The following is a 15,076-nucleotide window of genomic DNA, read 5'->3' on the forward strand; positions in this document are numbered from 1 at the left end:
GTCACTTCTAACCGACACGTCACTTCTAACCATGAATCCAGAACGAGCTGTATTTTGAGTTTGATTAAATAAATGATTCGTTTAGAATGGGGAGGACGTCTTAAAATATTAAACTTGCAGGACGTTTTAATGATACAAAGACCTCTTATATACCAAAAGATCAAGGCAAATTTGGTTTCTCATGTCATGACCCCTTTAAAATAAATTGATGTAACAGTATTAAGAATTAACATGTATGAAGATGAACAAATGCATAAACAAAAAAAAATTCAGTTCATGATACCTAATTTAGAATGTAACACATGTAACATGTGCATATGCTAACATATACAACCTTGCCATAAGGTGTTACTAATCAGAAATCATGACCATTCCCACTGATTTGCACATATAACTTATCGCATAGCGCTGCACTTAAGACTTAACACTCTTAAAGTAGGGCCCAGCATCTTCTAGCCTGTTTCGACACAGTTTTTCAATCATCAGTGTCTGGTATGGTACTGTAGCTCAAGCACCCTAACAAAGAAAAAATTAAACGCATTATCTCCAGGGCCTCAAAGGTTTTGGTTTAGATCTGCCTTGGCTGGAACCTCTCTACATTCAGCTCACCAATACATGTGCTAAGAAGATCATTTAGGACCCATCCCATCCAGCACATAACATTTTTCAGCATCTTCCCACAGGCTGACGCCTTAGATACTACCAACCAAAACCAGATTAAAGAGTAGCTTCTTTCCAACAGCTGAAAGGTTACCTAACACACAGTCCTAAAGTAATTAATGTTGCACTGTATAAACCATGTACAGATAAAAGTTTATATTCTATTCTAATCTATTCTTTTTGTTTTAGTAACTTACCCAACACTGGTTAGGTCTGACTCCATATATCTTTACTATTATAATGATGATGTGTCTCTACAAACCTTTTCTTAACCTCTGTGTTTCATATTAATACTTGAAGAGAACATGGTACACTCAAGATCACACCCTCTTCCGTTAATTTATGTGTGCAGAATGCATTGATCCAAGAGCGGAGTGACTACCCCACAGCTGAAAACAATTGGAGGGATAGCATAAGCATAGAGAGAGATGTAGAGAAGAGAGAAATAGAGAGGGAGAAATAGTAAGTGAACAAGAGCAAAAAAGAGAGAGAAGAACGTTGTGTTTACAGGAGACTGATAAGTCAGAGCACTTCAGAGTTTCCAGCTATTTTGTTTGGCCAGATCTTGGCACGATGAAGAGCATACGGCTCAGATTTTCAGCCGTGATAGCGAGGAAATCAGCAGAGTTTACCTACATCATACCTCTCATAAACTAATCAATACCAGCCTGTAAACACTGAGAGAGAACCACAGCAAAGTATTCTAAGAATCAATGAGCGCTCACCTTGGCTGTACTCTCACTTGTATATGTTTGTTTAAACAGAACCTGACTCATTTGTCCTTAAAACAAATTGTGTTGAACATATTAAAGTCACTCTACTATGCAGAAGAGAAAAAAATATTTTGTGAGTCCTAGCTGCTTAGCACCAGTATACCCTCACTATAATAAACTGTGCTAAATAATTAAGATATGAAGGAATTTGGTGGAAAGTGAAGGAGTCATGGATTCTGCCGTGAACACTTCAGTACCACAAACACTTGAGTACAGATGATTGGCCCTCTGTGGAAAAGAGGACAGATCAATGCTATGATGACTAAGTCACAGCCATCTCCCTCATCCTCCTAGTAATGTCCCATTTAAAATACCCCTGGCCTTGTGCCCGATCACACCAACGCTGGCAGTCCCCTTACCAGAAGTCTTTGTAATGAAGACAAAAGCAAAAACAACAGGATTTGGTTACACTGCAGGAGGATGTAGCTCATGCTTTTCATTTGGAGGCTCAGATGAACCCTCTAACTGGGCTGAGCTGGTCTCTCTCACTGCTGTCTTCATAGATCTTGTCCTCCCTCAATTCCCTGCCTCTCTTGGACAGAGATTTTATACTACGGTAGCAATTAATTGGGCTATTAAAGCTTTTTTCACTCCAAAGTATGGTTCTGGGGTTGGAGCCATGGCCTAGTGGTAAAAGGAATTTACCCAAAAATTATAATTCTCTCATCATTTACTCACCCTTATACCATCTCAAACTCGTATGACTTTCTCGTATGACAAACTCAAGTGAACTCCCCTTTAGAAATCAAGAAATAAAGTCAGCAAGGAGACTTTGGCGAGTAAGAAGTTTTGTATAGCTTATGCACAGTTTAACAGCTTAAGTTTCAGCAGTGAACAGTGGTTCTTTTTGTGGCATTATGTTCTGTAAACATCTGATTAAGAAGAACATGAATCTGGATTTATAAAAAACTCTTCACCACCTCACTAGATTAGGCTCAACATGCAGTGCTGTTATAGTTGGCCCGACACATTAGTGGCAATGTGCTAAATGGATTTAAACACAAATAGAGATTTATGAGACAAGGCGTTAAAACATTCAAAAGAACATCTCTCGTATGTGTTAATAAATACAAATAGGTAGAATTCTTGAAAGATCAGCCATTCAGGAAATGGGTGAATATGCCTCTTGAAAGTATTTTGATTTTTTTGTTTTAATACTTTATTAGATTAGGTTTTCATTAGGAAGTTGTGTCCAATTAATATTGTATGATTACATAAAGACCATTCAAATGCACTGTCCACTGGCTGAATTGACTGGCTTGTTAACAAAATGTAAAAATACAACTTTGACACAGGTGTCTGCTGGATTAGATTAATGCCTCAAAACAAGGTTCAGTACAGTATGGTGTGGGAAAAGAAAATTCCTTTGGTACTTAGTTTTTAAAACAATTAAAGTTTTGCAGTTTTGCATTACAATGAAAGCCTATGGCGCAAGGATTTGTACTGAAAAATATCTTAATATTAGGTTTGGAAACCAAGAACTGGTTCTTAAAAAAAAAAGATCTGAATCACATTTTCATGACTTTTGGTTCCAATAATGGTGCTTGAATGCACATTTTTTCTGCCCACTTGTATTGAGCCTTGTTTTGAGGCATTCAATGTACTGCAGTTCTCAAACAAATGGCTCTTATGAGTTGCATACTGTGATATTTAGTTTGACCGCCTTTATGCTTCTTGAACCACTCTATCAAAATTTGAACCCAATGAATCTTGACATTGTCATCCTAAATATCCTGTGCTGTCAGGGAAGAACAAATCCATTGATGGGATAACCTATTAATTCAGAACATTCAAGTACTCAGCTGACATAATTGCATTGCCGCATAATATTGCTGATCCTAGACCTGACCAAAAGAAGCAACCCCAGATCATAACACTGCCACCAGAGGATTGTACAGGGGGCACTATGCATGACGGGTGCTTCGCTTCATGCTCTTCCCTTCTTTCCCTGACACGCTCATCACTTTAGGATAGGGTAAATCTGGTATGCTTTGCCACATGAAAATAAGTTATGTGAAAATAAGCGTCCTTCAAATCTATTGTAACTAAACTAGTCCCCCGGCCATATTTGTGACAATATTTGTTTTTGCGTCAACATCCTGAAATGACATTTCATTAGAGTGAAATTTAATTGTCTCAAATCCAGAATGGGATGCAGGTTGTCATCTTTCTTTGGGACCAGTTCAAATGTGAGATTTTAGTTGAGAATGCTCAACACTCATTTCACAATGTGATTCACAGAGGGAGACACTATAATTTTGAGTGATCGAGGATTGGTGAATAGCGAACTTGACTTGATAAAGTTTAAAGACAAGGGAGCGACATGATCATATGAATGGCCCGTTTTGTCCACTGAATCAGGGCTCACCCTCCACTTCATTAGTAAACACGTTATCAGGCTTTGGATGGCTGGAAGACCACAGTCCTCTTAAAGGCACCATTAAGAAACCCAGGTTCTCGCATAAGACACGAACGTGCAGGAGGGAAGCGTTTGCTTACCTCAGTTCATAGAAGGACACACAAAGTCCTTTTTCCATCACTTTCACAAACAAAAGCATCCAAAAAAAGTCCAAACAGAGCCGGTGAATTCAAACAGACACTCCTTAAAACAATGCGTACATTTGGACCGCAAAACCGTCATGTGCAGATCCAACAGCTGTCTGAAAAGAGCAGCATCCATGCTGCTATCGAAAAATCGAGTAGCAGTCAGTGTCTCTTAGCAGTAGCAGTCGGCCGTGCAATCCATGAAATGGGCAAAAAATGTGTTCAAATACTTCGCCATCTCCTGATAGTATCCAGAGAGAATAATGACACTTAGCCTCTTAGTTCTGCTGCCGGGGTTCATCAGTCCATGCGGGATCTCATCCACCACAAGACATCCATCGTGACGAATTTCAAGCCATAATCAAAGCTAAAGGTGTTCCAACTAAATATTAGAGAATGCAACTTTTTTTTTTGGCCAGGCAGTGTACATTTGAAGTGCACTACCTTTTTGAGATATTTCTGTGTATTGAGTGTGTTTCTCATGGTTTTAGAGAAAGTTCCCTCTTGTGACCAGGAGAGGCAGAGTGCTCTGGATGAGGCCCGGCAGAACCCACGGGAGGCCATCTTTATCCCTGACTGTGGCCTGCTTGGTCTTTACAAGCCAGTCCAGTGCCACCAATCCACTGGTTACTGCTGGTGTGTGCTGGTGGACACTGGGCGACCCATACCTGGAACCTCCGCTAGGTAAGACTGAATCCCTTCACTTAAAACTGATCACAATGTACATGGCACTATTCCACAAGACCTTTTGGGTTGATACTGAGTGCTAGGTTTTGAAGGAAGGAAATATTTGAGGTTTTGATTTACCGGAACTGTACAGCATCGCTCAACCACTGATTCAGGCATTCTTAAACAGCTTTTTAAAATGTTGAACGTACGCTCAACCACAACATGTGTCTGGATGTTTGGTTATAATGAACTTCTGCTGCCAGACAAATATTAATCTGTTTTAAAATAAAACACAATCTTTAATAAGCCTAATTTAGATTATAAGGTGACTTGTTTGCCCTGAAAAGAAGGACAGTGAGTGACTTAAAGAAATATTCTGGGTTAAATGCAAGTTATCGACAGCATTTGTGTCATAATATTGAGTACCACACAAACTTTCTGGAAAAAAAATAAAATTAAGCAAAAATCTGGTTTACAGTGAGTCACTTAAAATGGACGTAAATGGAGCCAATCTGTAAATGATAAAAAACTCACTGTTTCAAAAGTATAGCCACAAGACATAAGCAATATGCATGTTAACATGCTTTCAGTGAGATAAAATCACTTACTGGCCTTTCTGTGTAAAGTTCTATCCAATTTTACAACTTCGTTGTCATGATGATGTAATGTGAGCAAACCCTAAAACCTTAAAACTACTGTAAAAATTGAGATTTAAACAGCTTTAAATAATAAGAGTTTTAAAAAACAAATTAATAAAAGTGCTTTTATAAAATTATAAACTTCACATTACTTCCTATAAATCATCAAAAAATTGGCCCAATTCACTTCCAATGTAAGTGCCTCACTGTAACATAAGTTTGGTCTTTTTTAAAAGAAAATGAGGGATGAGTACATTTTTATTTTTATTTAAAAAAATTTTGTGGTTACATTTTGCTACAAATACTGTCAATTGAGCTTAACTTGTATCAAACCTAGAATATTTCTTTAGTTTAAATATTCATGACACAGCACTATTTCTGTTCATTTAGTGCCTGGCAAAAATTGATTTTCGTTGAGTGAGTAAGATATGATTTTGAGCAAAAACCTGCAAAAAAGGGGAGTGACTGTTAAGTAAATTTGCCCTCTCTTCTTAATAATAATTTAGTCATTCTGTCAGTAGTAATGTTTGTAATTGCCTCTGAGTCAACACATTATTATTTGCACTGTAACCACATTATACAACATGTTTCTAGACAAGCTTGCATGCCCTAATCATCTCTAGATGGTTTATATATGGCAATGATCAGAAATACAATCCATTGTGACTGATTCGTTTAGTTTGGATTATGTTATGACAATCAGGTTTTGGTCCAAACCTCGAAGTCTTTATTTTTCCATGAGCATAGCTTGAAGTGCTGAATTTTGTTTAGAAAGGACTCAGAATTGAGAGAGTAACATGTCCTGATGTGTTTCTTCCCGTTACGAGCCCTGATTTATTTTCCACTTCACAAGATGTGCTCTGTATGTGTAAATCACTCTCCTTTGCCAATTTTGTCCTGGAAATGTTGAGACGGTTTAGCCAACTGGTTCCTGCAGTGTTTTTGCTGAAAGAAGTTTGCAATTTGGATTTAGACATTAGCACACCCTGCATCTACCCCATGCTGAGTCAGTTGATCCTTTGGAGAGATCTTCTGGATGTGTCTGTTAAATCCTAGATTTCATGTTGTTCTAGTGTGAGGCTACAATGCATTCATTCATTCTTATGCCTGTCTCGCTTAATTTCGAGTTCAGTTTTCATGTAAAACCAGCGGAATTGATCAAATATGAAACACTCTTAAATTTTTAAATGCAAACCATCAGCAGAAGTGGGTTCTGCTCAGTTTTAATTCAAATTTTGGGAGTTTTTTATTATTATTATTTATATATCAATAAATAAATATATATATATATATATATATATATATATATATATATATATATATATATATTATTTATCTATAACTTAAGTTCATACAGTACAAAGGCATAAATAGACAACATTACATGAAAAAAAAAGAAAGAAACAAATAAAGACTGAAATAGGTCCACTTTGTATACTAGGACAAGAAGCCAAACTTGGCAAACAAGAGAAAACCTTCAATGATTATCCGAGATGGTATATACAGTGGATATAAAAAGTCTACACACCCCTGTTAAAATGGCAGGTTTTTGTGATGTAAAAGAATGAGACAAAGATAAATCATGTCAGAACTTTTCCACTTTTAATGTGCCCTATAATGTGAACAATTCAATTGAAAAACAGACTGAAATCTTCGTGGGGGGAAAATGAAAATGAAAAACCTTACCTGGTTGCATAAGTGTGCACACCCCTTATAACTGGGGATGTGGTTGTGTTCAGAATTAACCAATCACATTCAAACTCATGTTAAATAGAAGTCATTACACACCTGCCATCATTTAATGTGACTCTGATTAATCACAAATAAAGTTCAGATGTTCTAGTAGGATTTTCCTGACATTTTCTTAGTTGTATCTCAGAGCAAAAGCCATGGTCCGCAAAGAGCTTCCAAAGCATCAGAGGGATCTCATTGTTGAAAGATATCAGTCAGGAGAAGGGTACAATAGAATTTCCAAGGCATTAGATATACCATGGAACACAGTGAAGACAGTCAACATCAAGTGGAGAAAATATGGCACAACAGAGACATTACCAAGAACTGGACGTCCCTCCAAAATTGATGAAAAGACGAGAAGAAAACTGGTCAGGGAGGCTTCCAAGAGGCCTACAGCAACATTAAAGGAACTGCAGGAATTTCTGGCAAGTACTGGCTGTGTGCTACATGTGACAACAACCTCCCATATTCTTCATATGAATGGGCTATGGGGTAGGGTGGCAAGACGGAAGCCTTTTCTTACAAAGAAAAACATCCAAGCCCGGCTGAAGTTTGCAAAAACAAACATCATGTCTCCCAAAAGCATGTGGGAACATGTGTTATGGTCTGATGAAACCAAGGTTGAACTTTTTGGCCATAATTCCAAAAAGGTATGTTTGGCGCAAAAACAACACTGCACATCACCCAAAGAACACCATACCCACAGTGAAGCATGGTGGTGGCAGCATCATGCTTTGGGGCTGTTTTTCTTCAGCTGGAACCGGGGCCCTAGTCAGGGTGGAGGGAATTATGAACAGTTCCAAATACCAGGCAATTTTGGCATAAAAACCTTCAGGTGTCCTTTAGAAAGCTGAAGATGAAGATGAAGTTCACCATTCAGCAGGACAATGACCCAAAGCACACATCCAAATCCACAAAAGCATGGCATCACCAGAAGAAGATTAACGTTTTGGAATGGCCCAGCCAGAGCCCAGACCTGAATCCAATTGAACATCTGCGGGGTGATCTGAAGAGGGCTGTGCACAGGAGATGTCCTCGCAATCTGACAGATTTGGAACGCTTTTGCAAAGAAGAGTGGGCAAATATTGCCATGTCAAGATGTGGCATGCTAATAGACTGAGTGTTGTAATAACAAAAGGTGCTTCAACAAAGTATTAGTTTAAGGGTGTGCACACTTATGCAACCAGGTTATTTTTGTTAGTTTTTATTTTAATTTTTTTTTCTCAAAGATTTCAGTTTGTTTTTCAATTGAATTGTTCAAGTTATAGGTCATATTAAAGGTGGAAAAAATTCTGACATTATTTATCTTTGTCTCATTCTTTTACATCACAAGAACCTGGCATTTTAACAGGGGTGTGTAGACTTCTTATATCCACTGTATACATCATTATTCTTTTTCTTTTTTTTTTTTTGGATGGCTGATATCAACGTTTCAATTCTAATTGGCTGTTGCTACTCACAACAGAAGTCAGAGCGGTCAATATTAATTCTTACTTTCTTTCTTTCCAGTCCACATGAAAATAAATTATTGCTTTGTTGAGTAATAAGTAATTGGATTTGCCTAAATTTGCCAGAGTTGCCATCAAATTTCGTATAGATGTTCAGAGATGATATATTCATGAGCAGTGTCTGTACTTGTGACTTTTCAACAGACAGAATTTATCACAAAATTAACACACTATTTTACTGTATTTTCTGTCCAACCATTTGCCAAGACTGACCCTTTATTATTTTAATGAGTTGTCTGTTTCAGTTTATTATTGTAGTATAATCTATTCCAGATAAACCCAACCCTAAATGGCACAGATAAAAAATTAGCATCCTGGTTACTTCCGTAACCTCTGTTCCCTGATGGAGGGAACGAGACGATGTGTCAATGTAGTGACACTAGGGATCACTCTTGGGGGCCCGAGACACCTTCGGATCTTTTATAAAAGGCCAATGTGAATCGGCGAGTGGTATTTGCAGACCACTCCCCCTAACATACGGAATAAAGGAGGGGCGTGAATACCAATCATTCAGGTTTTGTGCTGAGGAGCCGAGAATACGGTCCCGGCCATTTCAGCGGGTAGTTCAACATTGTGGCAGGAGAGACACAATGTCTCATTCCCTCCATCAGGGAACGAAGGTTACTGAAGTAACCAGGATTTTCCCTATCTGTCACCCCTCAACGTTGTGTTGATGTATTGACACTAGGGGTCACCTACAAAAATGCTACAACTAGCTGTACTGTGTTACGTGGATTGGCGGTGCGAGACGGGCAGATGATCAGTTTGTGTTTTCCTAAGGACTTAACGCCCACTGTGTCATGGTGTGCCACTCTAGCGGCTACGTACACCTTCAAGGTTGAGGGGAACAGTCATCCCTCCAACTTCTCCTGCAAAAAGGAAATCACAGAGCCGACTGCGTACCTCTGGGTGTATTCGTGTTCTGGAAAGAACACCACTTAGCGAACAGACGCCACTTCAAGGCATACCGGTACCTCGTATTACAGAGGGCCCTCACCTGAGTGATCGTGTCTACTACGGCAGGTGGTAGGACACTGAGGTCTTCTGCATCCAGACATGGAGGTTCCAGAGGTCTGGTCACGGATGCCAGATGGTGCCCCGTCCCTGAGAAAGAAGGTGCTTCCTTAGGGGAATTTGAGTGGCTGACCCGAGGAGCATCAAGTCTGGGTGGGCCAGTAGGATGCTACTAGGAGGACCTGCTCCCCGTCCTCCCTGACCTTGCACAGGGTCTGTGCAAGCAGGCTCACTGGGGGAAATGCAAATTTGCGTAGTCCAGGAGGTCAGCTGTGTGCCAGCAAGTCTATACCGAGGTGTGCCTCGGTCAGGGTGTACCAAAGCGGGCAGTGGGAAGATTCTGGGGAGGCAAACAGGTCTACCTGTACCTGCCCATATCAAATCCAGATCAGCTGGACGACCTGAGGGTGGAGTCTCCACTCTCCCTTGTGGGTAACCTATCATGATTGCACGTCCGCTGTAGTGTTGAGGTCGCCCGGGATGTGAGTGGCTCGCAGCGACTTGAGGTGCTGCTGACTCCAGAGGAGAAGACGGCGGGCGAGTTTTGAAATACAATGGGAGGGTAAACCTTGCTGACTGTTGGTATATGCCAGCGTTGCCGCGTTGTTTGTCCGAACCAACACATGCTTGCCCTTGATCAATGGCCGGAGCCATGCAGGGTGAGCAGAACTCGAGGCAGTTGATGTGCCAACGTAACCGCAGGCCCGACCAGTAACCGGTGGCTGCGTGCCCATTGGATACAGTGCCCCAGCCCGTCATGTAACCATGACGTGCCTGGTGACCTGCTTTAGGTGAACACCTACCCATAGAGGTCGGTCCAAGGGCTGAAGAGGCGGAAGAGTGGCGTGATGACCATGCAAAATGTCCCACGGTGCCATGCTCATCTCTGGACTTGAGCCTGGAGCCAGTGCTGAAGCGGTCTCATATGCATCAACCCATATGCTGAGTAAGCCAGCCTCTGAAATAGTTTCAGTGAAATCGCTGCTTTCAGTCTGAATGCCTTCAAACAGGTCAGCACCGACTGTGCACGCTCATTCATGTGGCGTGCGGTCATCGAGACTGAGTTCAACTCCAAGCCGAGAAAAAAGATGCTCTGAACCAGGAGGAGCTTGATCTTTTCCCAGTTGACCCGAAGCACTAGTCGGCTGAGGTGCATGAGCACCAGGTCCTTGTACGCACAAAACACATCCGAGAGTGAGCTAGGATTAGCCAGTCATCGAGGTAGTTGAGAATGCGAATTCCCACTTCCCTTAACAGGGCAAGGGCTGCCTCTGCGACCTTCATGAACACGTGAGTGAGCAGGGACAGGTCGAAAAGTAGGACCTTGTACTGGTACGCTTGACCTCCGAATGCAAACGGCAGGAAGGGTCTGCGTCGAGGTGGAATCGAGACGTAGATGTACACGTCCTTCAGGTCTACCGCCGCAAACCAATCTTGATGTCGGACGCTCGCTAGAATGCGCTCTTGTGTCAGCATCTTGAACGGGAGTCTGTGTAAGTCCTAGTTCAATGCTCACAGGTTAGAGATTGGCCGCAACTTACCAACTTTCTTTGGTACAATGAAGTAGGGCCTGTAAACCCCGTTCTTCATCTCGGCCAGAGGGACAGGCTGTATCACACTTTTCTGTGTGAGGGTAGCGATTTCCGCACGCAAGGTAGCGACGTTCTCACCCTTCACCGAGGGGAAGTGGACGCCGCTGAACCTGGGCGGACGCATGGCAAACTGAATCATGTGGCTGAGTCGGACGGTCCGGGTCCGTCATCATGACAGGTTGGAGAATGCAAACCACACGTCCAAGCTCCTGGCAAGGGGGACCAAGGGGACAATCTCGATCGAGAGACATCGAGGCACTTACCTGACTCCTGATACTCACCAGCGGATCGGTCGGGGAGAGGGGGAAGGAAGTGTTTCGTCTCCACGGCCCATCCGGTACCACAGCTATTTGAGCATGGGGCCGCGCAGTAAAAGGTGTCTTCAACAATCTTGTCAACTCCTCAAGCACTACAGAAAGAAAGGAACTGGGGCAGGCGTGGCTGTGAGCAGTGCCGCGGGCCCAGTACCAATTGTCAAGCAGCGAGGGTTCAAGGGGAGAGCGGAGGGTACCATTCTAGCCCGACGCTCGCGGCTGCCTGGGAAAGCAAGTCCGTCATTTCCGCGTCAGCATGTGACTGGGCGACCTCATCTGAAGGGGGAAGCCCAGCCGAGGCTTTCGCATCAGACTGGATGAGCCCGGTCTCCAATGCTCATCACCTTCGCGGGCACCGAACAAGAGGTCGGCCTCGCACTAAGACGAGCTGGCGCTCTCATCAGAAAGCCTAACCGTAGAAAACAAGCTTGCTGGGGAATGGGAGGTCCATGGGTTTTAACAGGCGGAGGTGTTCACATTGTGACCCCAAATCGCCTCCAGTGCTGGCCGCGCTGGCCTCATACCCGTGGGTTGAAGGACCAAGGCAGGTGGCTTGCTTTCTTACGAAACTGAGCCACGACCGCAAAGTTGCCATGGTCATGTCCTCGCAATGTGGACATGACGCATCCACGAAAGATGTCTCACTGTGGAAGACTGGAGACTCTGAAGGCGAGAGATATCGACCGCAACCAGGAATAACACACAACTGGAAAGGCATCTTTAAAAAGACGCGTCTTTAAAAAGACGTTCTGATGTGTGCCGCTCTTTTAGAATATACTCTTTTAGAATATACTCTTTCAGTTGGAAAATACTCTTTTAGAATATATTCTTCGTAGATCTGCTGAAGCGCCCAGGGGCAATCTCTGCAGTGCACCCGTGCAGAGAGGGGAGAATGCTGCTGTAATGCGGCATAAGGATCCAGGAGAGGTGAATGGAAGCTGTGGAACTTCAGCTTGCTTATTTCTCAAAGAAATAGCGACCGCTCGGCTCCAAAGAGAAAATCTGAAATCATACCCCAATGAGCGTATGCACGGCCCTCCTTTATACCTATATGTTCGGGGGATTGGCATGCAAATACCGCTTGCCAATTCCCATTGGCCTTTTATAAAAGATAAAAGTGTGATGTAAAAGAATGAGACATAAAAGTGTCTCAGGCTCCCAAGAGTGACCCCTAGTGTCACTAAATCGACACAACATCAAGTGAGTGACAGATAGGGAACTATTGTAGCTCACTGTATATCAGTCAGAAGGTTTCTTCCTGTCTGGTGTGAGTTTCTTGGTCTGTATAAGCTGCAAGGACCAGACTTTAGGCCGCAAGTCCAAAGTCTGGCAACGTGAGCCTAGAATGGCTGTATTATCAGAGACAGGACATGTTTTGCAAATATTTACAGTGAATTCCTGACTTTAATAAGAAGTACTGGATTTCAGAGCTCTCTTTTTCTCTACCTATCCACACCAACCAACCCCATACTCTATATGTTTTTTCTCCATTAGGTATAAGATACCAGAATGCAACAGTGCAGCTCGTTCTCGAGTCTCAGAATTGGAGGATCCCTTCAGAGACAGAGATCTGACAGGTCAGCAGAATGAATACAATGGACTAACTCTAACATTATCTCTCTCCTAGTCTTTGTCACTTTTGTCATATTTCATAAATGTGTAAAATATAATATACACAGGGTTGGACAGTAACGGAATACATGTATGGGATTATGTATATCAAATACAAAATATTAGTAACTGTAATCATAATACAGTTACATTAAAAAAGTATTTTTATTATTGAATAGATTACTTCATAATCATAGCAGGTGTTTCAGATTTCAGTTTATTTGTTTGTTGTATTTAAAGCTTTAATTGTATTGAAAGCTTTTTTAAGTGTTTAAGCATAAAGTATTTCTTTTTATGTGAGTTTAATAAGAACAATTTAGAACATTTTACCAAAGAATTCGGGAAAATTTGTTTCAGAGAAGGTGATTTTAGCTGAAAAGTGAGTAGTTTGCATCCCTGATTTAGTCTATTCAGTTGGAAAACATTTATACATATACATGATGTGATCTTATGAGCGTTTGAACAGCAGTGAAACTCTTTAAGCACCTTGTGTAAATTATAATGTAAACATTTAGCTTTATGCTAAGCTAAAATGCTTTCTCAAGCCATTTTACATGCCTGTTACCAGGCACGATTATTTATTTTTTTATCAATAAAATCCACTTTAGATAAATTTGTTTTATATATTACAGCAAAAGTCTCAATCTTGATGGTGATTTTTGTATTTATTGATTTTTTTTCAAAATAGATCACTTTGCTTTATCTTGTTTAGCAACTCTGCAAAAGATATTTAGTTTTTTGTTTTTCAGATAATGTATTTTTAACATGTGTATATTGTCTTATTTTAGTGGCAGTTTTTATTTTTTTATTTTTTGCCAAAAAAGTGAAAAAAAATATACCAGTGCTGAAGAAGTAATCCAAAGTATTTATATTACTTTACTGACCTAGAGTAATCTAATGGAAATATGTTACAAATTACATTTTGCAGCATGTATTCTGTCATTTGATGTGGACTACTTTTTGAAAGTAACCCTCCCAGCCCTCCTGAATATACATGAAATACTGACTGTAGCTAATATGTACATTATTACATATGTGCAGTAACAACTGCTCATAAGTTGTTATATTTCAATTTGCCTTAATTATGTTGCTTACAAAAACAACAGAATTAATTTTCAGTTTCTTTTTGTGCTTCCTAACAATGTTTGACAAATGGTTACAAACATAATTAATTGCTTACCACATGTTAGTATTTAAAGGTGGTTCCCTTTCGTAGGAACTCGAGCTGTGTATTCGCAATGGAACACCATCTGAGTGTCACGTGGTCTGAAGCCCTTATACAATCACGGCAATTTATTGGCTGATGGCACTTAATCGACACCCCTAGGGAGCTACGTCATGGGCTCCATAATGGCGCTAGCTTTTGCACCATCGAGGCACATTTTTTCTGTTCCTCAGTGCACGATCTTGTCTGGCCCATGTTGTACTAGCGACCTGTTTGAAACATGTCTGGGATTTCGCCACAGGGAGGCTGTATTGGAGGGTTCGGATTGTCCGCAGTGTGATTTAATGAACGTCAGAATGGTCCACAAAAGGCTTGCCTCAAGCCGCGTGCTTGCCATTTGACCCATGGGAGGCTGGCATGCACGCCGAGGAGATGGGAGCTGAGCAGCAGGCCGACCTGCGGTTCTCTCTGTCACTCTCCCCAGATTCGGCTTGACGTTCTCCCATGAAATTTACATGCAGGCACTTGCATCCTAGCCCTGAGGACCACACAGCGATTTCCTTCGGTGCTGAGGATGAGGACGCCATGTCTATGGTGGTGTTGGTTTATGAAGATTTTGCGGGCGGCTAGGCTGAAGCCTTGCTTCCGAATGGTTGGATTTCCAGACCTTCGGGAACTTGGTTGCTGGAGGTTTTTACATGTGCAGTGTACAATTTGTACCTGGACTGGCCAAATGAAACGCAGTCGGAGGATCGTAAATAGATCTTAGACGACTGTTTTTTAGTGGGCCAGTGCGCATCTATGCCTAGTAGGCCACCCCCTTTTTTCCCACGGTCTTCCATCGTGAGATTTCG

The 15,076-nt window shown here is 41.5% G+C and overlaps 1 protein-coding gene across 5 annotated transcripts in view; it reads left to right on the forward strand.

The window, feature by feature from the left end:
• Nucleotides 1–15,076, forward strand: part of LOC127656889 (SPARC-related modular calcium-binding protein 1-like) — a 119,005-nt gene that overhangs the window by 57,658 nt on the left and 46,271 nt on the right. For all 5 annotated transcript variants that reach the window (XM_052145416.1, XM_052145417.1, XM_052145418.1 and 2 more), the window contains exons 9-10: nt 4,469–4,661; nt 12,941–13,023. In XM_052145416.1, the coding sequence (XP_052001376.1) occupies nt 4,469–4,661; nt 12,941–13,023 (276 nt within the window). The remainder of the gene's footprint in view (nt 1–4,468; nt 4,662–12,940; nt 13,024–15,076) is intronic.

The sequence above is a fragment of the Xyrauchen texanus genome, chromosome 16 (assembly GCF_025860055.1).
Source record: "Xyrauchen texanus isolate HMW12.3.18 chromosome 16, RBS_HiC_50CHRs, whole genome shotgun sequence".
Classification (NCBI taxonomy): Eukaryota; Metazoa; Chordata; class Actinopteri; order Cypriniformes; family Catostomidae; genus Xyrauchen; species Xyrauchen texanus.